General features: G+C 43.6%; 1 protein-coding gene across 1 annotated transcript in view; it reads left to right on the top strand.

Moving 5' to 3' along the window:
- LOC307090599 (calcium-activated potassium channel subunit alpha-1a-like) overlaps positions 1–24829 on the top strand; it is a gene marked incomplete at its 3' end in the record, with an annotated part of 77352 nt that overhangs the window by 30570 nt on the left and 21953 nt on the right. Inside the window, exons 3-19 of the mRNA XM_079757331.1 lie at positions 1660–1721; positions 5525–5618; positions 5712–5823; positions 10407–10482; positions 11397–11472; positions 11912–12082; positions 13421–13512; positions 16408–16518; positions 16705–16810; positions 17146–17228; positions 18001–18070; positions 18268–18423; positions 18763–18872; positions 19053–19121; positions 19351–19437; positions 19703–19779; positions 24398–24430. Of these exons, the coding sequence (XP_079613457.1) occupies positions 1660–1721; positions 5525–5618; positions 5712–5823; positions 10407–10482; positions 11397–11472; positions 11912–12082; positions 13421–13512; positions 16408–16518; positions 16705–16810; positions 17146–17228; positions 18001–18070; positions 18268–18423; positions 18763–18872; positions 19053–19121; positions 19351–19437; positions 19703–19779; positions 24398–24430 (1585 nt within the window). The remainder of the gene's footprint in view (positions 1–1659; positions 1722–5524; positions 5619–5711; positions 5824–10406; positions 10483–11396; positions 11473–11911; positions 12083–13420; positions 13513–16407; positions 16519–16704; positions 16811–17145; positions 17229–18000; positions 18071–18267; positions 18424–18762; positions 18873–19052; positions 19122–19350; positions 19438–19702; positions 19780–24397; positions 24431–24829) is intronic.

The raw sequence follows: 24829 nt of genomic DNA, 5'->3' as shown, positions 1-24829 counted from the left end.
TGGGTCAATTTGATGAAAATCTAACCTTTGGAATGAAGTATTTGTAGAGCCGGTTTATTCAAGTTTAAGAGTCTGTTTCCAGGTGACTCAGTCATATGCATGACACATGCAACAACACTGGAATGCTTGTTACCTCTTAAAAAAAACAACATTTTATTCATATGATGATGCTCTGTTCTGTTTATATTAATTTAAAAGTTTTGTTCACAAAATCTCTCTCAGTACACCCGTTTCAAACACGGCTATCTTAATGGTTTTATTGTTGTGTTGCTTTATTATTATTGTTATTATTGTGTAGCCTTATTGCCTCTGCTAGCATCAGCTGAAAAGGCTGCTGAGTCACATTGTACAGGAGTAGACGCTCTGGTTCCCAGTTCCATCATGGACATTGACTGTTTGTTCCTTCCTGTGGCCATGTTTCCCCCCTGTGTCCGCCACAGGGGGAAACATGGCCACACAGACAAGGAGCGTTATATTGATTCACTCTCAGTGCTCCGTGTGTGTTTGTCATGGTTTGCCGCTGTCACAGGAAGAGTGCGTCCGCCTGGCAATGCTAGCATGTCTGGAGCCTTTGGTTCTGTGGCGTCGCGGTGGGTTCTTGGAGTGGCGGGGGATGGCCCTCTCAGGAACGGACAAAATGGGAGCCGCACAAACACACGCACACTCATACACAGCAATGTATACATGCCAGTGTTTCCCCCAGAAACTGTCTTAGTCAAGGTGGTCAAGGAGCGGGGGGGGGGGCACTTGTTAAAGTGGCTGCCTTAACCATACAGTGCTGAGGGAAACACTGCATGCACATTTTCCCTTACACACGTTTGCACACACACACACACACACACACATGTATGCAAGCACACACACACACACATTTTCACACACACACACACACACACTGACAATTTTACAAGCTGAATAGTATTGCCAACGGTATGGTAGTGCCGCTCACCTGCGTGTGTATGTGTGTGTTTGTGTGTGTTTATGCCTGTTATAAAAGCACTACAATATATTTACAATTGACAATTCATGAGGTGAACTACAGCGGAGGAGCTTGTTTAGTTAATGGACTTGTGTTTATCTGTGTGTGTGTTTGTTTGTGTGTGTGGGCCTCTGGCCGTGCTTGGGTGTGAGGTTGTGCGTGAGAGAGAGAGAATCAAAGACTGACCTATGAATTGAAGTGTACATTCATGTATTTATGTGTGTCAATGAATACATGAATGCATTTAAAGTCACAATAATTCAATGCATGACGTGCTCTTAGCAGTATGGTAAAGGTAGCGTAGGAGTGAGACATGGTGTGTGAACGAAACTCAAGCTTTGTGAACCTCTTGAACAGGTCTTTGAGACAGTGAGTGGCAAACATAGGAATCGCTGGGGTTTTAGTTAGTCAGCCTCTTCAACAGGCAAATTACTTCTGGACATTAACAACTGCTGCATTCCTTTCTCCTGAGCCTTTAAATGTCAAACGTCATGGTAAACAAAAACAGGTATGTGTGTGGCCCTGGTCTACATGACATGTCGTCCAACACAACGAAAGCCAAAGGCAGAAAGCCATCAACTTTAACCGTTTTTTAGCTGCCGGAAATCTTGCACCTGTACCTCTGTGTATTCCTGTCTTTTCATTCATCCATTTCTTTCATTGTTTTTATTATATTTCAGGTGGTGCTCGTCTTTGCCCTCAGCATTGGTGCCCTTGTAATATACTTCATCGATTCCTCCGAGTAAGTATTTCATATTTAGTTTTGTTGTGTGAATTACAATCTCATATCTTATATAAGGATAACTCTCTCTCTCTCTCTGAGCTGTAAACCACATCAAAGCCCACCTTGTCTCTTGCCGCTGCACAGCAGAGTGCGTAATTGAAACCGGATGAAATGTATTTCGACCACGCAGGTGTCTTTCCAAGCATAACGCAAGCTTTGAACTTTGACCCTGGGATTCTAAGCCCCCCCCCCCCCATCGCTCCGGTGTCACAGAACAGGAGAGTAGCCCATAGTCACCCTTCCACCCAAGATAAACCACAAAGTCATCGCCTTTGTATGCATAAAACGATTCATAAATGTCGTTCATGAACTGTGTGCTGCATGATTCTAGTTGGGGACTGCTCCCCCTATGGGTTTCCTCAGGCTACCTCAAGGTGGTAAAACCACACTTATCGTGTTCAGATGGAGCTGCACTAATCTGCAGGGTTTGGAGACAGGAAACAGGAACGGGAGCGACGTTCCAGAACAATCGCCATCGCTCATCAGTCTCTGGGAACAGAGCCTCCCAGCTTTGTGAGCTCCCAGCGCTACAGTTTACCAATTCTGTTTACCGTTCGTCTGGACATTCCATAAGTCGGCAGAAGAGCAGCAGCCACCACAAACACACGCTTTCATCAGGGCCTCGGCAAAGGAAGTCGATATAAAAGAATGTTGGGTGTGAGAAATCGTTTTCTCCTTCTAACAGACAGGGCTTTTTCTTTTCTGCCCGTTGTACTCTTGGTGGGCCGCGGGGGTTGAGGTCATTTCATTAGACTGCATATGAGGCGGGGGGCTTTGCGTGGCTCTGCTCAGGCTCCGCATGGTGAGCGCGGTCTCATGTAATTATGTGGAAAAACCAGAAGGTAGAGTTACGGCCCATCGGCGACGCCATCTGTGTCTTCCCTTCCCCTCGGCCCAGCCCGCAGTGTCCAATAGCCCTTCTCGGCGGATGAAGAGTGACCTTTGACCCCTCGCCTCGCCCTCCGTACGCATTAGCGATGCCCTTGTTGGCGACGCATACGCCGTGCCATGAATAATGTTTTGGCCGTTTTATCCGGAATGGCTGAGTCATGTGGTGGCAGTGGTGGTGTTAAGAGGGGAGGGGTCTGTCTTTGTTCTAGTTTTTATATTAAAGTCTAACTTTTAGATCTCTTAGATCCTATCTTTAACGCACCTGTCCACCCAGCCAGCCTCATACCGAGGGCCAGAGTACAGGAAGTTAGCGTACTCCCCTGGGCGCCCCCCCTCTTGCAAGCATCGGCTGACAGAGGCCGCCGGCTCCCTAATTAGCCCTGGGGGGTTTTCCCTCCGGCAGGGAGGACCGGTACACCTAGCCGCCGCCACGGACAGGAAGTCAACAGGAAACTCTTACATCACCGTGCTAAAAAGAAAATACTTTTTATTTTCCGGAGCACAGATAAAACCTCCTTTATGCATAACTTTTTCTCTTCCGGTTGACACCCGACCTAGAAAGAGTCTGGAAAGTGATGCATAGCTTCTCCGGCACGCTGTTCATTACTCCATTGTGTCATATAGTGTGCTTTTTTATAACTTTCGATGCGGAATGTCCTACATTACAATTATATCCCTGCGATGGGTTTTCACATCTATCTTGTCCGTTATCTTCAGGCCTACAGATACTTTTTTTTTTCCGACTTTTTCAGATTTTTTTCACATCGTTTTGTGACACTAATTTAGGATCCCTGTGCACCTGTCAGCTGTCCTGAATTGTCGTCTCCCATAATAAGGCTTTCCTGCACCCTCCCAGGTGTGTCTTGCGACCTGGCTTGGAATAATTCTGACACCCCTTGTATAATTGCCAATACACCCGGTCCCTGTAGAACAAGAGGCTTGCCTATGGGGACATAAGATTCACAGTGATACCATTATTATGTATTGCCGCGGGTCTCTCTCTTGAGTCATCCTGCCAATGTCAATCTTGACTTGAGCAGATGACCATCTCCATTTCTCACATTCAATGAGTGTCCTGGTGTGTTTTATTCAGGTTCAGCCTGGGGCTTATATCGGCCTATAGCCAGTGGAAGAGAGGGGGAAGTGTGTGTGTGTGTGTGTGTGTGTGTGTGTGTGTGTGTGTGTGTGTGTGTGTGCGTGTGCGTGTGCGTGTGCGTGTGCGTGTGCGTGTGCGTGTGTGTGGTGTGGGGGGGGGTTACATCTATGACAGCCGCTGTCCCTTCCTGACCAGGCCCCTCTCTGGAACTCAATTATTCAGCAGAGCAGATTCGGCCCGTTGCGGTCATTACTCTGGCCTGGTCTGCCTGCTGTACGACAGGCATTACTGTGGCCTGGGCATCTTTGCAGAGAATCAGGGAGAAGTGTTTGACTATTGTAAGAGGGGCACCAGATTGAACATCGGTCTTGGTGTGTGTGTGTGTGTGTGTGTGTGTGTGTGTGTGTGTGTGTGTGTGTGTGTGTGTGTGTGTGTGTGTGTGTGTGTGTGTGTGAGAAAGAACCTTGACATCACATACATCCGAGCAACCCCAATATAATCCCTGGGGCATTTTAGTATCAACCCATAAAGGCCACTTGATGAAAAATACTTTATCCCAGGTAGTTAATAAACCGTTGCGTAACAAATGTGTCCGCCCTCATTCTGAGTGGTATTAAAACGTGTTTTGAGTAGTTTTTATGGATCAATAGACGGTGCACACCATTCACTATAGCGGTACAACCAGAAAGCCAGTTTGTTGTAGAGGGAGGATGCACCAATGTTGCCTATGTGAAACACACAAAACTCTATCCAACCGACACGCACTTCACATACGCAAGTCACTAACCTACCCTAAGGAAAAACTAAACCTCGCCTTCACACCCAAGCCATAACAATTGCATGATCCATGATTAACAGTTGCTGACATCCATTGTTAACTCCTTCACTGCCCTCATGGTAAACATGGCAGGATTCAATGTCCAATTGTCGATTAAATGGTTCTATGGCAAAGTCCAACAATAATACACGCTATTGGGTGAATGGTCTGTTCTATTTGTTTTCTTTTCCCCCAATTTTTTTGCCAATTACAGATGTATGGCTTGAATCTTCACAAAACAGCAGATTCCACCCTATTCAGGAAGTACCCTTTACTAACCCATGTAATGAATGTATTGCCATTTGCCGAGTCCTGACGTGGTGACTTATTTCTCTTTATTGTTTATGTGAATTCCTATTGCCAGATAACAAGCTTTTTGAGGGTGAGACTCCACTACATTGCTAGCATCCACCATTGCTGCTTGATCACATAGAGGAACGATATGAACCCTGCATGTATTTAACCCTTAAACTACTGCTTCTTGCTTTGCATTTCCATCTAGCCTGATAGCTTCTAATAGCCAACTAAAAAACCAACATTGATCGTGTCTACAGAGGTAGGAAAGGCAGCCACATTGATGAAAGGAAATGGAAAAGGGCACGCTTAGAAACAAGCCGTATTGCGTGGGCGAATAAGGCTTATTCCTGAGACACGTTTGGCAGTTATTTAAGGGTTAACCAAGCATACTACTCAAGTTATTGCTTGTACGGACAATGAATGCATGTTTCTTTCTTAACAGTGAAACATCCTTTTGAGAAAACGATTCACTATTGCACTTTAAAGATAATCTATGTTGTGAAAATATTTGGATTGCATCTTCAGGCAAACGAAGAATGCATATGTGTGCCATTTAATAATGTCATAATATATGTGTCTGGTAGAGTTATTCCCCATCATCTCCCTCCCTATGTTATTATTGGACCTGATACATGTTTGTCTCTCTCTTCTACTCTGCAGTGCTATTGAGTCCTGCCACTACTTCTACGAGGACTACACGCTGCAGATCGACATGGCGTTCAACGTGTTCTTCCTGCTCTACTTTGGCCTGCGCGTGAGTACAGCCACACCGCTCCACAAGCGACCAGAGAGCCATACATGGGCTGTGGAGAGTAATCACCGTGCCTTCTTTGTCCATTGTTCCCAGTTCATCGCTGCCAACGACAAGCTGTGGTTCTGGCTGGAGGTCAATTCCGTGGTGGACTTCTTCACCGTGCCTCCCGTCTTTGTGTCCGTCTACCTGAACAGAAGTTGGCTAGGTGAGGGGACTGTCTGGAGGGCTGTGTGTCTATGCCGTGCCAGGGCTTCAGGCGTCATCCTGTGTGTCTGTGTGTGTGTGTGTGTGTGTGTGTGTGTGCGAGTGTGTGTGTGCGGGGTTTTGAGTAGAGACTGGAGAGGTCTCAAGCCTTTGGTGCCACCCAGTGGTTTGAGAGTTCCCCTTCAAGAGCTCCTTGTGTTCAATGAAGGAGAAAACTGGGCTCTCGAGCCAAGACAAATCGGTCCGACTCCACGGTGTATAATTAATTTTCACCACTTGTCTGAGAATGGCTGAGGTCTTCGTTTCGGGGTCACGGCGTAATCTCTTTACGGACGGGGAACTGCTTGGCCGGATGCCCTTTTGTCGCCCTGAGTATTATTACCAATGTTGCGAGACTTTCTTTGGCAGCGAAAGTCATTGCGGCCGACACTCAGTGGGAACTTTCCGTTCCGCGCGAGCACACAAATTGGATAACAGGTGGACGTCGAAGGGGCGAGGCATCAGGCTTTATTGTTTTCTCGATAGTTTCAACAGGCTAAACGTCCCACACTCATGGTCGCCGGGAGATGAGCCTTTCGCTGGGATAGTTGAGGTCAAGGGCTCCATCATTTAAATTGGTCACGCACATTTCCGTGGGAGCAATTCCTGCGTGATGTGGCTGTCAGCGTCAGGCGGCTCTTCATTGTTGGAATGTCCTTCACCCAGTGCATAGATCATACCAGACAATCTATGGAGGTCAACGTATGAGTCAGACCGGGTTTAAAAGAAGGTCACCGGCTTTGTTCGTGGTTCTTTGGTACTAGAGAACGTTTTCGTTTGCAAAAGGTGTGAATCCCCTCACCAGGAATGCGTCTGCGAGGATTTCATTTCTGTATTCCTCACCTCATTATTGGCTCTGAGAGCAACATTTAGCAGTTGTTCTTTTGATGAATGTGGTTCACACCCAACACTATATGTACCTGCGTTTCTATCAAATACAGCATTGTCATATATTCAGTATTGGTTTAAGTACACTGGAAAAATAAACATTGTCCTGTTAAAGTGGTACTTGATGAATGTGGATGTGGTACCATGTTGTTTGAGCGACGCTGGCGATGACGTCACCCGCCCACAACTTGAAAGCCACATGAAGCTTGCATGGACACTGCCATCTAGTGGTTGCTGCTGGCACTTGCCCGGCCAGAGTACAGCAGAGGACTGTTCTTAATTAAATTAGTTCTTCTTCCATCGTTGTATACAATTTTTTTGTTTGTGTACGTACATTCATTGATATATTCACACTTCACACTTTACACTAACTGGTTGTAATTGTAAGCCCGGGTTCAGGCTTGAACAAAGAAATCACTCTCATGCACAAAATACTGTTTTTTCCTGCTGATGCATGAATAACTGTCATGCATCAGCAGACATCCATGCTCGCAAATGTCCAAACGTGTGTGAAGTACATGCATACAACGAATGTTAAAAGATAGCCCTCTGACTACCCTGCCAAACAATCACTTCATAACTACAGCCATTGTTCGGATTTCGACGGTCCGTTCAGATGTACCGTGTCATTGTTTGAGGCTGCATGAAGTCCATTTTCTTCGGTTGGTGGGCTGTTGGCTATTTATTTTGGAGTCACATTTATCTCCTGCAGTTTGAAGTGAAAGCTTTGCCAGGGGAACATTGAGTGCTTTAGAGCATCACATTCATACCCATCTAGCTTAGCCATCTGCAGAGGGGCCACACTGCAGCTTTTAAATCATAGGCTGAAATGTAAACACAGAAAGAGGCTTTCACCATTAATCTGGCCGCCGCAACTCGCCCGGAGAGATCCCCCCTTCGTGGGAATTCAGTGAAGTGATTGTGGGGGTCGTCTCCTAAATGGTTGTTGTAGAAATGAATCAGGCCACACACACATCACTTTGAGTGACTGCGGTGAAGATGAGTGCGTGATGTATAATTGCAATTCATGAATATAATAGTTCTATTACATGCAGTTACATACATATTATGATCGTTTGACCCTGGAATCAGAGCAATTAGACGAGACACATTGCTGCATTGTGTTTTCCTCAAGCTTGGCCATTCAATGTGGCACACCCAATTGAAACTATAACGGGATCTACATCAGCACAATAAGATTTCATTCACATGATTCACGAGGGCATGTGAATTGCACACGTTTGCATCATCGGACGAAGAGCGACGATTCAGAAGGTTCTGATTCAGAAGGCTCTGATCCATAAGGCTCTGATTCAGAAGCTTATCCGGAAGACACTGGTGTGTCACTTGACCCGTGTGCTGTTAAAAATGAAACCTTCCAAGACTACAGATCCTTTCAGTGTCACCAGTCAATGAACGGCTTGCTAGTCACCATCAGTGTTGGACCATGGCACCATGGTGAGATTACACCAGGCTATCCGTCCATCTGATGTGTACACTAGCTGCCCGGGGCCTCTTGATTTCTCTGGATGAGGGCTAAAGGAGCTTACACTTTAATATCCTGATGGGAAATGGGGTTTTCTCTAAGCCCCCTGTCTCTTGTACCCAGGCGCGGCCAGGCGAGGACTCTCCCAGGGTCCGCCGCCAAATGAGATCCCCATGTGGTCTTATTTGATCACTCATTTCCTCTTTTTGTTTTTTGTGGTGTTATTTTGTTGTGGTTGTCGTTGGCCCCTCCCACTCTCGCCGCGCCGGTCAAATCAAACATCCTGATACGCGTTTGGTCTCCTTGTCGTGTTGTCGTCGAACCACAGCAATGCCCGCCCTTTTTTTTTTTTTGTACTTCATGTCGGAGTAAGCTACCCGGGGGTGGGGGGGGGGGGGGGGGAGATGCTCAACAGTGAACCAGTAAACCTGCACAACCATTAGCAGGCTAACCTCGGGACGCTTGGTCATCTCACCGTTGACTGGAAGGACCGAACGTTGCCTAGCTCGCTTGTTACCGGAGGGGGGCTGGGGGGCGGCGGTGGAGATCTCAGATCCCAGTGCTTAGAATCATGATCCCCGCCAAGATGATGGTGTACGGCCGCCCCGGCGCGGGGAGCCGCCCCACCGCGGCGGTGGTGAACCAGAGGCGGCGCAAGAAGTCCACGGGGGAGCTCTTCCAGAAGGGGTACCGGGTCAGGTCCGGACACGGGCAGGCCGCCGAGAAGGCAGAGCAGGACACGGTGTGCTATAACCTGGGCTCGTGCTTCCACCTCGTCTATTACTGGGGTAAGAGACTCCGAGAGGGAGCAGGGGGAGGAGGAGGAGGAGGAGGAGGAGGATGAAGGTGGGAACGCTCCCACCTGATCCCCCCCTTCTTCCTCACACCGCCCCACCCACCTTGAGGGTAACCCAACCCCCCCCAGTGTGTGTGTGTGTGTGTGTGTGTTTGTCAGACGGAACAGGCTCAAGATGAGGATTTTGAGGCTTTGCTGTGCACTTCTGTTCTTATGTGGCCAGCAGGCGAAAGCTACTGTAAATTATCACCCAAAAATACGAAATCCCTGCTGGCAGAGAATAAAGTCTTTCAGATGCTATTTTTTCACAAAAAAAATGTTTATTTAGACAGCTTTTACCACCAGGAATTGATAGGGCCATGTTTACACAGGTAAAGCATAACCCCGTCTCTTTGCAGTTGGAAGACTGCTATTTACGTTATTTATTTCATTTTTCACTATTCATTGTTTGAAAGCCTCGAAATCTGATAGTGGGACATCCAGTTGCATTGCTGTCTTGGTCGCTTGGTTCACTATCGATATATACTGTAAAGGGGCTCTTCAGGATTTCCTAGGTTGTGCGTCCAAGGAACGTATGGCAGGTCGGCGAATCCACACGCAGTCTACCTCGCGCTGTCGGTTGAGTCATAGAACAGCGTGGTGCTTGGCTGACAGGGCTCTGGGCTCCAGTGAGCACCGGCGTGTGGTTGACTAATCGATGGCCTGTGGAGGCACTTTGTTGTCAGTGGTGATTCTGACTCACATCCCCTTCACTCACTTCGGTGCAGCAGGCTTCAACTCCACTCTGTCTCTCTCTCTGCAGCCTCTTTTGAAACGAGGGGCAAAAAAAGATTGATTTGACGTCACCTCTGTTTATCGAAGCCCACGGGACACCCACCTGTCTCTGTTGATAATCCAGGGTCTCATCTCGCTGGCTGTTTTGGGCTGTGCGTCTGCCCCCCCCCCCCAACACACACACGCACACAGACACACACCTCGCTAATGAAAACCGTATCAGGTAGATAATGCGAGCGAGATTAAAAGCATATGAGTCACATTTTAATCAAGGTTTCCCAGACCAGGCCGAATTGGTGGGCACTGTCTCGTCCCACGGTGGCTGCAGTATTCCTTTTGCATAGGTTAATATTCAGAGCTAGTGCTGCATCTCTTGGCGTGGTTGTAAGTCGTCTTTCATCAGGACTAGCGATCGATTGTTACTTTTGGAACCAAAATGAATCCGTTGAAGCTGGTCAAAATGGACGAGGGGCTGACAGGTATGCGGGTGTTGTTTGGCGTGCTGTGAGACTGTGCGCGCTGGGGGGTCAGTGGAGGATGTTTAACCCCTGTTGTTGTGTTCACCGCCCGGGTAACTCACTCTTGGTCTTTCTCCCCACAGGCTTGAGGTTCTTAAGGGCCTTAAGACTCATACAGTTCTCAGAAATTTTACAGTTTTTGAATATATTGAAAACGAGGTAAGTCCTTTGTTATTTTCTCATTGTCGTGATCTGAGTCTTACCCCGAAATGTGTGTCATGTTTTGTACTCCATTTGTTTCCTGTTTATTTCAGAGACATTGCATGTGTACGCTCAGATGTTGCATGCTGTGTGTTGGGGCATTTTTTTGTTTTTCAACGCATGATTTATTAATTTATTTTGTGGTTTGCTGTTCTATATAGGAGCTTTAAAAGAGTTTAAAAGTACTATTTTGTACTTGATCTATTTCGCAATACCCCAAAAAAGCTGTAGTATTATAGTATAGTTATGGTCTGTATGTTTTAAGTTATATGTTATTCTTCTTCAACTAAGTTATGCTTACACACATATTGCCACAGAATAGTCTGAATCCTGCAGAATTGGACACACCATTCTGTCCATTCCTCTGCTGTTTAGAATTAAGGTTTTTTTGCGCAGATGTCAGCGAGAGCTTATAGCTCGACAAAATGTTCACAATAATCTCCTCACTCATTTACTCAGAGGAAGGTAAGAAGAGGGCACACACAAACACACACACTCAATGAATGTACCGAGGCCACTGAAATCACATCACAGTGTGTAACGGTTACATTTTTAATCTCAAGAAAGACATTTGTCTGGCCAGAACATTATGGTTTTTTTTTTACTTGCATAATTCCCTTGTACTAATGCAGAAGTTTAAAATGGAGAGACATACAAGTCATACAAACCACATGCACTTGCGTTTTGTAGCAACAAATTTGCATCCCGGTAAAATGTGTTCTACGATACGATCATGTATCCAATTTTTGTATTTGAACAACGTGCTGTAACACTACGTAAGTCTCTGAACCCCCTCGCCCGCTCACTGTGCTATAATGGTATGTTTGAATATTGAAGATTACAGCAGTGTGTTGTAATGCCTTTTCCACTAGTAACTCGATAAAGTTGGTGAACCTGTGCTCAATCTTCATAAGCACATGGCTTACAGCAGCTGGATTCATCCATTTGGTAAGTTTGGAGTCACCAGCTCATTCAACATGCACTGTAGGAGCATGGCACATGATTGTATTTGGTATAACAAACAACTTGTTATTACATCATTTCAAAAGTTTGTTTACATACAATGCAATTTAGTATAATTGAATGGTAGAATTTTTGTCATTGTCCCACAATTGATCGTATCTCATATGTTAGCATTTTATGGAAATAAATTTCTCTACACAACACCCACAGTCACTAAGTCACTTGCTCATTAATTCACTCAAGCCGTAATATTGGTTTCCTCATTGTCTCTATCTCTCTCACTCACTCACTCATAATCTGAAGCATCAGTGCAAAAAAATAGAACTATCTCACTCACTCACTAAGCCTCTGCCTCTGTCTCCATCCCTACCTTGACGTTGGTTCTCTCAATCGCCTGCTGTAAACATCCTGACCTGTGTTCCAGGTGGAAAACTCTGGAGACCCATGGGAGGACTTTCAGAACTCCCAGGCTCTCTCCTACTGGGAGTGTGTCTACCTGCTCATGGTCACCATGTCCACTGTGGGCTATGGAGACGTTTATGCAAAGACCACACTGGGTCGTCTTTTCATGGTCTTCTTCATCCTTGGTGGTTTGGTAAAATAACCTCTCATACTTTATCCCCCGCCAAAAATAAACGGTTAGCTTACAATGATGGAAAACCCTTGCTGTAAGATGCATGGCATTATTTTCTGTTTTTTTTTGTGTTCGCTGTTTGCTGTGGATAAACGCTAGTTATTAGAATTTTGGAGTTATTTTGCATTTTTAACATATTGTTTAATTCCTCGTTCCTTACTCATTTTTGTTTTAACAGATTGAATCTATTTAGAATTATTTCATTGATTGATTTGTTGTGTATGCTTATCGTTTTGTCTCGTCCCGCTGTATAGAATTTGGTTTAATAAGTGGAAATAACCGTGATTTCAGGTGGCATCACTGTCCTCCATTTCTACCCACTTTCCAACAAACACCATGATTTGGGCTTGATTTAAGACCAGCTTGATGGATAAACAGTATAACTCACTCTCTTTATAATATCTGTAGCTATAGAAAAGTTATACGTAAACTAGCTAGCTTTGGATGCTAGTAGTATAGCTAGCTGCAGATGTCTTATGTATACCATGTACTGTATGATGTTATGTGCAGATGTTATATCAAACAGAATGAGTTTTTCACATTTATATTTAAGCACAGGATTCTAAGCACAGGATTCTGGAAGCTTCTGGATACGTCTTTGAGAGTTTTCCAGAATAAGATCTAGGGTTCTCCATAACTAATAGTTATTGCACAGAAGAAGATGGCAAAATGGCAATGTACACGTAAATCTAGATATAATTAGTGCACCACTGTCATTCAAAGCACACATTATGAATCTATGAAGAGTTAAACAAAGTTTTAGCTAACATCTGATTTCCATCAAGCTAGGCAGATCAAATCAACCCATCATGTGTTTTTTGTTGGACGAAACATGGCGCATAAGGCTTTATTTTCTAAGCTTCTTTCACTTTTTTTTCTATCGCAGATTGACGTAGCAACCGTCATATTTTTTATGCAATTTTTTTCCCCTCTACCTCTGATATTCGTAGATGCTGGCTTGGCAATTCTTTTTTCTCGCTTTCCATTCTTACTCTTCATAGTTAAGAATGTAACCAAGATATCATTTCAGGCTACATTCATCAACGTTCCTCTTCGATCCCAACTGAATCATGTTATGGATTACTTTCTTCCGGCTTTTTTTTTTTCTTCCGACTGTTGCTTCAACTGTCAATCCCCCCTCCCCATCTGACTGATCAATAGATTCTACTTTTCACGACTCACTCTTCCAGATGTAACGGATATCTTATCGCCAAAAACTAGAGGAGCTTGCTCTCCCTCTTTTTTACCTATCCCTTTTTTTTAGTCTCCTCTTCTGTCTTCTATCTTTTTTTCCCTTAGGCCATGTTTGCGAGCTACGTCCCTGAAATCATAGAGTTAATAGGCAACCGCAAGAAATATGGCGGTTCCTATAGTGCGGTTAATGGGAGAAAGTAAGTATTCTGGGAGGCTCTGCGGGCCTCCGACGCAGTGGAGCCTTTCGCTGCATGCCATTTTCTTTTTTCTTTTTTTGTGTTCATTGCATGTAGGCCATGTTTGCTCGCTACGTGCCAGAAATTGCCGCTCTCATCCTTAATCGGAAGAAATACGGAGGGAGTTATAACTCGACACGAGGCAGAAAGTAAGTCAAACAAAGTAAACGTCCCCCCCCACTAAACAAAATTTAAAGAAGTTTGAACGGTGTGGTGTTTGTGTGACTAGCGTGTCCCTCTCTTAAAGAGGTGATACACCCTCACAACTGTAAATGTTGAGAATAACTGTAACCTGGGATCTTTGGATATCCTCAATTTCATATGAAAAATATTTTACATTTGTTTATACAAAGCAAAAGTCCCACACAGTGACTGAAGACCTAGGCCATGACTATCTGTATAGTCATACAGATAGTATGACTATACAGATAGTTGGTTTGCTAACGCTTTGGGTGCACTGCTTGGCAGTAGATGTCTGCTTTGTAGTCATTTGTATTTGTAGATGATCACGCACCAGATGTATAGTACATGTAGGGCTTTCTCTTTGATCTATAACATTGGCTGTGATGAGAAGTGATAGTAGCTGCCAAAATGAATTTAACAAAAACGGTTATACTTATTTGATAAACATGATACTTTTTTTGATAAATCTCTGTAAAAAATAACAAGGAAAAGTCCAAATGATAATGATTTGGCATTTGCCAACTGTGGCAGTTTGGCTAATAGTAGTGGCAGTATAGTGTAAAAAGTACTATAAAATCATTACAAATTAAAATAGTGTTGTCTATATAGTTTATGTAAAGTGTCTTAAGTCACACAGCTTATTTAACAGTGATCTATTAAGAGAAAATCCTACATGAGTGACCAGTGAATGTGTAAAGTTCTGTTAAGCTGCTTACGTGTCTATTTGTTCTTGCATATTGTGTTTGTGAAATCACATTTTCATCATCATGCCATCTCCCGCAATTGAGTTCATCATTCACAAAGACCCAAACTCCACAACACTAGTCATGAACGCACCTCTGACAAAAATGTCAATATGCGTCATTACAATAATTTTGAAGGCCACTGACTTAAGTCATATCAAAACGGTTTATCATACAAATACTTACTTTTCAGTATTTATCTACTGTGGGTGGCAATACACTTTACCAAATATTTGCTTACTTTAGAATCCATTAATATAGAAATGGCCAATAGACGTCACTGGCTTTGCGTGAGTCAGTTTGTCTTTATTCTTCAGCGCTATTCATAAACAATTCTTACAAAGATTCAAGCTTTCATTACAAAAATCTGCATTCAGAATATTCTAGAAACGTCCTTCCCTCAAGCTTACCTGCTGGGCTCCCATGCCATCGCTTGCTTCTTGCGTGATTCTGTATCGTTGCATTTGTCTTTCTTTCTTTTAATCCGTTTGAAATTGCTTTTGCTCGCTATGCTTATGCAAACTGCTACACTCTTGGCCTTTATCTTCAGTCCGGACCACCTCCAACTGCCTCAACAGACCTCAACACACACAACACATGGAGAAAATCTTGTGTTTTATGTATTCTTGCGATAGTTTATTAAGAGACTCTTGAGTTTTTCCACCGGCTTATCGACTACTCCCTCATAGCCCTCTGCACATTTTTTTTATAGCTCGCTTTTTTGTTATACTAGTTTCTTCGATTTATTTTACCTCGTGACGAAACTCTGGTTTGAGAAATGTCTCTTTCTTTTGTATTTGTACGTGTGTCTTGTAAATTCGTGATGTGTTATAATGTAAACGTTGTTGTGTTTATTTGGAAAGTAGGTTTTAGCCATTTAAGCTACGCTAAATTTCCAGTGGTTGTGATCAATTCCTAGGTCGGTTATTTCCCAAATGGGTAGCTCTTACTCGTTAAGTCTGTTGATTCATAGCTTTGTATAATGTTGACCACGTCCCTTACCACATCTTTACTTTCTGCCATAACAAAACAAATACGTTAAGTTAATGCAAATTAATTACTGTTTTTTATTCTTCCCCTTTCTTTTCCTTATATCTCTTTTCTCATGATATTCCTTGCACTACTGTCACACAATATATTCCCAAAATGCAAATGAAGATTATTGCCTCTATTGTGTTCTAAACTACTATGAAACTGTGTAACTTAAAGTCTACGGGTGTATCAGAATACACCTGTAGACTTTAAGTTACACAGTTTTTAATGTATCGTTCAGTAAAAAGACACATCAATTTCATCCAAATATGCCATAACAAAACCCCAACACTTTACTTTGTATTGATTACCGGACCAAGGAAGTAAACATTTTCATATAAAATGAAAATATATGCAATGTATGCATATCATCACACACACATGTTGCCCATGTTAATGCTTGAAATTTTTAATTCAAACTTAAATTTAAACTGCAGAAATCGAATGAGGAAGCGGACATATTGGATTGAGAGTCTATGTATAAAGACTCTAAGTAGGGCAACACTACACACTAATAATATTAATCTCTTGTCTGGTCCGGTCTAATCCCACACTCCAAATCCACTGTAGTCTTTGACCTCCGCCTGCCACATCCTCTCCCCTACCCTCTCTCTCCATAGCACAGATAAAGCATCTAAATCCAGAGTGCCTGGTTCCACCTGTTTCCACCCAAAATGTCTACAATTCAATCGCGGTGTGAATACAGATTGACTGACTCGTAGATAAAAATCGGGAAAAAATCAGCAGTATTATAACATTTTTTGGATAGTTTCAGATTTGGATTATATTTTTGTACGACAGTGTTGTGGAGTCCACTCTGAAAAATGAATATCATCCGTGTTGTTTTGATTGCATTTTCCAAGCTGCTTTCATCATTGTCCTGCGCCTGGTTTCCTAGGCACATAGTGGTCTGCGGTCACATCACACTGGAGAGTGTGTCCAACTTTCTCAAAGACTTCCTACACAAGGACAGGGATGATGTCAATGTAGAAATTGTTTTTCTTCATAAGTAAGTAGCAACATTCAAATTTTTAGCTCTTCTCTTTGTATTGCATAACCTTGGACTCATACATATCATTAGTTTTTCCTTTTTTTCTACCAATGACATAATCTTGCAAACCTTTACAAAAATCCTCTGGTGAGATTAAAAGTGTCTGGTTCTAAGAGCTGTGCATGCGTTGCTGTGTCCCTTCAGTATTTCCCCTAATCTTGAGCTGGAAGCCTTGTTTAAGCGCCACTTCACCCAGGTGGAGTTCTACCAAGGGTCTGTCCTCAACCCCCACGACCTGGCCAGAGTCAAGGTAAACGTACACAAACACCACACCCATAGCTCTATCTTCTCACAACTGTGCTGTCACATCGTGTACTAGCCATCCCTCTTGGCCAGATCTCTTTTCGTTATTATTTCGTAATTTTATGTGACTAACCTGGTAAAATAAAACAAAATGCACGCTGGAAATGCAAGGCAAAATCAAAAATGGGGAAAAGTAAAGCTAGCGATATGTTGTGTGAAACTCAACTGCAAACTGTATAAAGGCGGTTCTCCTCATCACCGAATACAAAGAGGCACGGTGGAGAAGCCCTTCTGGGACTTAAGATGTGTGATTTGATTCTGTTATTGCCGTTCTCTTTTCAGATTGAGTCGGCGGACGCTTGTTTGATTCTAGCCAATAAATACTGCGCAGACCCCGATGCAGAGGATGCCTCCAATATCATGAGGTAGCTCATGTTGCACTGCTGCTTCAGAGTGTGTGTGTGTGTGTGTGTGTGTGTGTGTGTGTGTGTGTGTGTGTGTGTGTGTGTGTGTGTGTGTGTGCGCACGCGCATGTGTGTGTTCGTGTGTGAGTGTTCGTTTTGTGTTGGATAGTTTCGATACGTGTGTGTGCAAATAGATTAGGCCAAAAGCCTAATTGATTTTGGCATATATTACACGTACCGTGATTGTTTACTTCCTACTTCCCATCGAAATTATTTGATTGCTTGTGGTAATCAGCATTCATTAAGGGCGTGAATACTATTTCAAATCACGTCACAGCAAATCAACCGTTTCATCGCCCTGCTTCAACCTCATCATCAGGGGAGACGGGATATGGAAGGGAATGGTCGTCTGGGCTGCATGTCATTTTTTATTGCTGTCCTCTCCAGACAGTTAATGTTGGGGTCTTGTCACAGGCTTATAGGGAAATCAATGGGCCCGGACATAAACACCACTCCCTAGATTTCAATAGTGTGCATAGGGGAGGAACATACAGTCATCCCTGCACCACACAGACATGATCTCACCACCTTTAAACCACCAGGCTTCATGCTCCCTTCAGGCTAAGCTATTTACTGGCTGATCAGCGACCCATCGATCACTTCTAAAGACCGTTGCGTCTTTCCCGAGGAATAGACTCGCATGACAACATCGGGCTGAGCTTTGGTAGCATCGGGGGGAAATTAGAAAATTTGTGATATGGAAAAAGCTGACTTGTTTTTTGTTCCTCATCAGGGTGATTTCTATTAAGAACTACCATCCCAAGATCAGGATTATCACCCAGATGTTGCAGTACCACAACAAGGTAGGCGGGAACTCTACACGATCCCATACTTTATTATTTATCCCTTAAACACGAAACTAGATCACTAACCGCCCGGTTACACATAAAGACGCCGTGAGCGACAGTCGGGACAGAATATGGGAACGGAACGTGTGTCAGCGTATGATTCAGCTCTACCGCAGCAGAATGAAATGTTTGGATACTAATTCGGTCCGCAGGCCCACCTGTTGAACATTCCAAGTTGGAACTGGAAGGAAGGGGATGACGCCATCTGCCTGGCGGAGCTGAAGCTTGGCTTTATCGCCCAAAGCTGCCTGGCCCAGGGCCTGTCCACCATGCTGGCCAACCTGTTCTCCATGAGGTCCTTCATCAAGGTGCTGCCCACACACATGCCCGAATTAAATTCTCAACGAGAAGTGTTGATATGTGTATGGTGTGACGGCGAAGCAAGTTTATTTATATAACATCCACAAGGCACAAGGCAATTAATGAGTACAAGGAAGAAATCATAAAAAAAGTACACCCTGTCTAACTGGCTAGCTCTAAAAACCCAAACAAGCTGTATCAAAACCCAAGATGAACTCACATTTAAGCGATAACTGGTGCATTAAAGAAGAGTAAAGAGACTAAAAGAATAAATATGGTGATAAAAACGTTTTGAAAATGTGTGTAGCTGAAATAGATTTTGTGTATCAATGTTTATCTCCATCTAGATCGAGGAGGATACTTGGCAGAAATATTACCTGGAGGGCGTTGCCAATGAGATGTATACAGAGTATCTATCCAGTGCCTTTGTGGGCTTATCCTTTCCAGTCATCTGCGAGTAAGCACATTCAAGAACCCTTCACACCCGTTTTCCAACAGCTAATATGTTTTTCTTCTTTCATAGTTTTTCTATGGCAACTACGACCTCTCGATTTATAACAAGAATGCTTCTTAGACACTACAATCACAAAGAGCACCTAAGACAATCACAATTTAACAATGTCCTCCTCTTTCGCAGACTGTGCTACGTCAAACTCAAGCTGTTACTCATAGCTATTGAGTACAAATCTGATCAGAGGGAAAGCAGGTAAGAACAAACATCTACTATTATCGCCATCTATTCATTTAGCAGAACCTTATATCCAATGTGACTTAACATGATGATTGTCCTCACTATCCTCCATCTTTGTAGTTGTAGGGGTTGTATTACTGAATCTGAAACATTTAAAATTCGAGATTAAGACCTCATTTAGAGACCAGCCATTGTTGTCGTCTCTAACCTGTCCAAAACATGGTGTGGTTCACCCTCCCCACAGCACGCTCATAAACCCTGGTAACCATGTCAAGATGGAGGAAGGGACCCTGGGCTTCTTCATTGCCAGCGATGCCAAAGAAGTGAAGAGGTAGAGTACACATCCGTCTAAAGAGGATGCTTGTTTTTATCTCTGTCTTTGAAATGTAGCGTATCATTTTGGGTTTGTAACTGCCTTTGCATTAGGCTTCTCCTGAAACAAGAGCAGAGAAAGATTTTGCTATTCACGAGATGAACAAAGATTTTATAATCATCTTAAAACAATCATCTTTCATTGAACTTGCTAAACCAGCAGGTATTTTCCATAATATATATATATATATATTTGAAAGATCTCTTACGGCATTTTTCAACAGGGCGCTGTTTTACTGCAAAGCTTGCCATGATGACATCACAGATCCCAAAAGGATCAAGAAGTGTGGATGCAAGAAATGTAAGTGTGCCCGCCCTTTTCCTGTTCTTATCGCACCGTTCCAGGCCTCCAACTGGGCATTGATTGGCTGTGGTGAATCAGAAACCTGAACCAGTGAACTGTAGCCGTGAAACAGTATAACCAAAGCTGTGTTGTCTCCCGTCCAGGATGTTTAGTAAAAGCATTAATTATTCACCTTTGTGTCACATCTTGTAACTCATGTGCTGCCCCGGGAAAGAGATCACAGGGTGTGTTTTGTACACCCTGCGGGTTCACACACAGGTGAACCAAAAGACATCTGACACAGGAGACCTTCAGTTGTGTTGATGTTTTTCCTAATCCTGACTTTTCTCCTGCACTTCCTACGTCCTTTGGGAACAGCTCCTTGTTTCACAGCGATCATTGTGCTTGTTGTGTTTGTGGAGGGCGGGGTTATTATCCATGGCAACGAGCTGCATGACAACATGAGTATCTCATGTTATTGTACCTTTCATGTCACTCGTCAGTATGACTTAACACTTTTTGTGCAGCTGACCATTCTCAAGCAGCGTGATAAGGGAAATGTAATTTCTTTTTTTTAAAACAAATGAATTAAGAATTGATTGTAATTTCATTTTCACGGCCGGTGGCCAATCTAACCCTCCCGTTTGATTTATTCTCCTCCTGCTGCTTGGAAACTTGCCTCAATGTCTTTAACTTTCACTTTATAGTGATATATTGTGAGTAATATGTGTGTTTTTGTCCGACAATAACCGAGCCACCACAGCCTGCTGCCTACAGACTGAACTGTCTGACTGTACATGTTGCATGCACTACGGTCAATGCTCACTGTTCCTGTCCCCAACCCCCCGTCAGGGCCAAACACTTCAACTGACAAGCTTCTAAAAAAAGGCACACAAAAGATTGACAGAATGTTCTTTTTTGGCCATGCAATATCGACAGTTGAATTGAATCTTTTTGTCATTTTTGTGTCAAATATGCTTTCTACCTGACCATCACACTTTCTTTTTGTCACCAGATCTTTTGAATTATCTGATAATGTTTTTATTTGAATCACTCCTATGTTGGCGTCTGCTTGACCCAGTTACACTACACTTTTACTACCACCAGATGTCGCCCAAACCATTTAATACACCAAACCTACAACGTGGCCGTTACTTATGCAAACAGATTAATCCATGGCTAATAAATTCTCAAACACCCTTGCAACATGATGTCGTATACATCAGAGGGAAGTATATACGTAAATGATTTCTTTTAGCGCATATCTTTGTCACTTAATGTGACAGCGAATTGTAGGACTGACGGTCTTTATGCTTTGAGAACAGTGCCCATCAAATCATTTATGAAGCTTTAATTACAACGTAGCTTCATGTTAGGCATTGTGACTTTTTTATGTGACTTTCTTATGGCATTTTATATATGTATGTTATGCATATTTTGTTCTCAGGCTTCTGTCGTGTTGCTCTATGATTTCACTCAGAAAGTGTGTGCATTACGGATATAGCATGGAATTTCGGTTGCCTTCATGAAAATATATTTTAAAGAAACATTTCTACAGAGAAGTTGCGTTGATGAATAACAGGCCTCAATGATTACGCCATTTCCGCCCCTCACTTCTCTCCTTAAAGTTACCCTCCAAATCATATTCCCTTTTATTATGGTGGTATTTCCCCCAGTACATTCTTTTACTTAAAATATTACACTCAAACTTAAGTGTACACAGTGATCCACAAGTCCATCGAATGAAATTAATTACACATCACTTTGAACCAACACTTGCACCTGCCAGACAGATACTCCCCTTCTACTCCACACGTCAACGATATCAGGCCCTCTTCTGCCATTCCCCAAGAGCCTGTCCTGTTTCTCCCTCTCTGTCCCCCTCCCTCTCTCCCTCTCCCTCCCCGCCCTTCTCTCTCTCTCCCTCCCGCCCCTTTCCACCAGGTGTGTGCCCAGACGACCCCTCCCTCCCCCCCCCCCCCCCCCCCCTGACCTCCTCGACATTAACAGTACTCTCTCCTCTCCTCTCCTCTCCCCTCCATCTCCACCTCTGACCCCTAGCCAAGAGGTCGTCGACCTACCAGAGAATGAAGCTGGCATGTTGTTTTGATTGCGGCAGCGCGGACCGCGACTGCTCTTGCATGCCAGTCTATGTGCATTGTAACACGGACGCGCCTCAACGCGACATTCCACTTTCCGTCGTCTCTGTTAGTGACTGCTCGACCACGTTGCGTGCCTGTAAGTTGTCGACATCGCACAAAACCGGTGTTGTTGTTGTTGTTGTTGTGTTTCCGTGCGCGCCAGTGTTGGACTGGCGCGCAGCATGGTGCGACCGTCTGCACGTTCCGTGTCGTGGTGGTTTGTTTTGAGGGGGTCATAGGACCCTGGTGGGGGGTACTTCTCTTTGGATCTGCACACTTGTTACAGTGTTTTCGTTGGTGGGTTGTCGTAGCCGCCGCAGGGTTCGTAGTTAGCCGACGTTGTGAACAATCTGTTGTTTTTTTATATTTTTATATTCATGGTTTTGTGAAGCATGCTCTTGATGTATGTAAATGTCTTTGTTTATCAATGTTTTTGTTTTTTTATCATATTTTATTGCAAAGTAACTGAGGCATACTGATGCGTAACACACCGGCACAATCAAACTTTAAGTTGATTGGTTGTCCCTAGAACATAAAAGGACAGATAAAAGGTTGTTGTGGCATTCCCAGAAGCCCTTCAGAGAAGACCTCCACCAGTTACCATCAGCAGCAATCAGAACCATTGTCATATGGTTGTTCAGGCATATTCAGGGGAGCCTAAACTGGCGCAGCTGCAAGGACCCACCCTGTTGCTCATTGGTGCACACACCTGCAGTTAATTTCCACTGGCCGTGTGATGGAACTAATTGCGATTGTCAACATTTCCCAAAGCGAATGGTTTTCATTTAATGTTTGTGGACATTATGCTGACAATATGCGAAGAAGGTTGTTAATGTGCCTTCATAAGAGTGACCCAAGAGCATTTGGTAGAAAGGGTTAACAAAGAGTTAGTGTGAATGTTGAGTGAGTGTTCATGGTAGACAGTATATCAATTAAGTTAATTCCGATTTTATAATGTAATTAATACAATGTTTAATTAAATGTAGGATTCCCTTTCACATAAATAACTTATGTTACCGAATGCCATCAATTATTCTAATTTAATTATTCATGTTAATTTCAATATTGGGATAACATTTGAGTATAGACATTTCGGAGCACTTTAAAGGTCTTTAACAGTGCATTGTTTATCCTCACAAATAATTGATGAGGATTAATTGCGCTCTGTATTTAATAAGGTCAAGATTTAAATATGTAGTTCCAGATGCACTTTTTCGAAGTGGATTCCTTTTCTTCATCATTCTCCAATGACGCAAAAAGCAAATATAAAAAAGTTTTTTAAGACTAAAGGCACAAAAACACTGTCTGAAGTACCAGCAGCGTGTTAATGCTTAACCACTATATTAATCCATGGAAACTGTCACTCATGCTTAGCCTAACATCTCCAGATACACCAACCAAAAAAACAACAACCAACTGAATCTCAGTGTCGTGCCGATGCCCTTATGCCCCCGAGACCACCAAGTCTTCCACCCCTTCCATGTGTTATTATGGATAGTGGGGTGGGGGTAGGTGCCTTCGCTAGGCTAAGCTGAAGGGGGGGGGGGGGGGGGGGGGCTGTCAACATGGTGCGTGACCCACACGCGGAGCGAGGGGGCCTTATGCGGCCTGACGGGAAAATTATGTTTTCATTTCCATTTTTTCGGGAGCGCTACCGGTCGTCAGGGAACTCGCCCTGACAGTTCCTCACCACCGGGCAATCTCTCCCTCCCTCCCTCCCTCCCTCCCTCCCTCCCTCCCTGGTCCCCTCCCCCCAGCCCCTCTCCTGCTCTATGGTCGCGGGACAGATGCTAGCCTGCTAGTTCTCGTGGCTCCGCTGGCGCAGGAGACAGATGCCAGGGCCAGGGCGGGCCCCAGTTTGAACGGTGCTGACGCTGGAACGCCTCTGGCCCCACGCCCTGACCTTTACTGCCAGCAACCGGGGCCTTTTATAAAAATCAATGAGTCATCATACGAAAAAGTTGGTTTGCTGATCGGATGTGAATACAGTGTTTTAATTATTAGTGTTAGTTGGTTAATAGTGAATATTTACTATTAAATAGCAGGGTAGATTTCAACCATATCATATTCGGCCATTTCTGATTCACACAAATCCGTATCAGTATCCTATAGAAGTCAGGAAAGCAAGTAAAAAACACAATTTTATTTTTTTTAATTTTATTCTATGTTTTAGATGTGATTTTGTATATCCACTGACTTATTTTTCATCAACAAACTCTTTTCTTTTTCAGAGTTCATGCCCACTGACAGCGAATCATATGACAGCAAATCACTTCTTTCTTTCTTTTTTTCTGCAAATCCCTTTTGTTTTTATATCCCTTATCTTTGCCTGTGGCAGTTAAGACCCCTGTCATTTTTTAAGGGCCTTTGGGCAACCCCCGTGCCATGTGTAACCACGTCAACCCAACCTCAGTTGCTATTTACATTTTTCTTATGATTTACTTTCAACCTGTTCTCCCCAATAACCTATCATTTGTTTTTTGTGTTCTCCCCAGCTAAGAATAGCTATAACGGATATATCAAATCAAGTAAGTTTGTTTTTCCCATTTTCATTCTCACGAACTCATGTGTTTCTCACCCTCGTCATCCGTCTTTTGTGTCCCCTCTCATCGTCTCATCCTCAATAATGTCCCTGTGTTGCTTCTCGCTGCTCTGCTGACCGTTATGTACCCACCTTGTACGTTACAAAGACTTTAGTTGTCGTATTGTATACGGTTGGAAGTGTTTTTTATTACGGTATGCTGGTTTAGAGAGTACGGCTTTCACCAGTAGGTGGTGCTATTGGGCCTCTGGTTAATATTAGCTGTCGAGTTGCTTTTTTCTAGCGGCGGCCTGAAAAAACACACACATGATTCAACAGGAAGTAGTCACACTCACAACATGCCATGAATAAAATAGATAATTAAATCATTTTCAGGCAATTCATC

The sequence above is a fragment of the Pollachius pollachius genome, assembly GCF_949987615.1.
Source record: "Pollachius pollachius genome assembly, chromosome: 19".
Classification (NCBI taxonomy): Eukaryota; Metazoa; Chordata; class Actinopteri; order Gadiformes; family Gadidae; genus Pollachius; species Pollachius pollachius.
The sequence above is the reverse complement of the archived record's forward strand: the minus strand, read 5'-3'. Positions and strand labels throughout refer to the sequence as shown.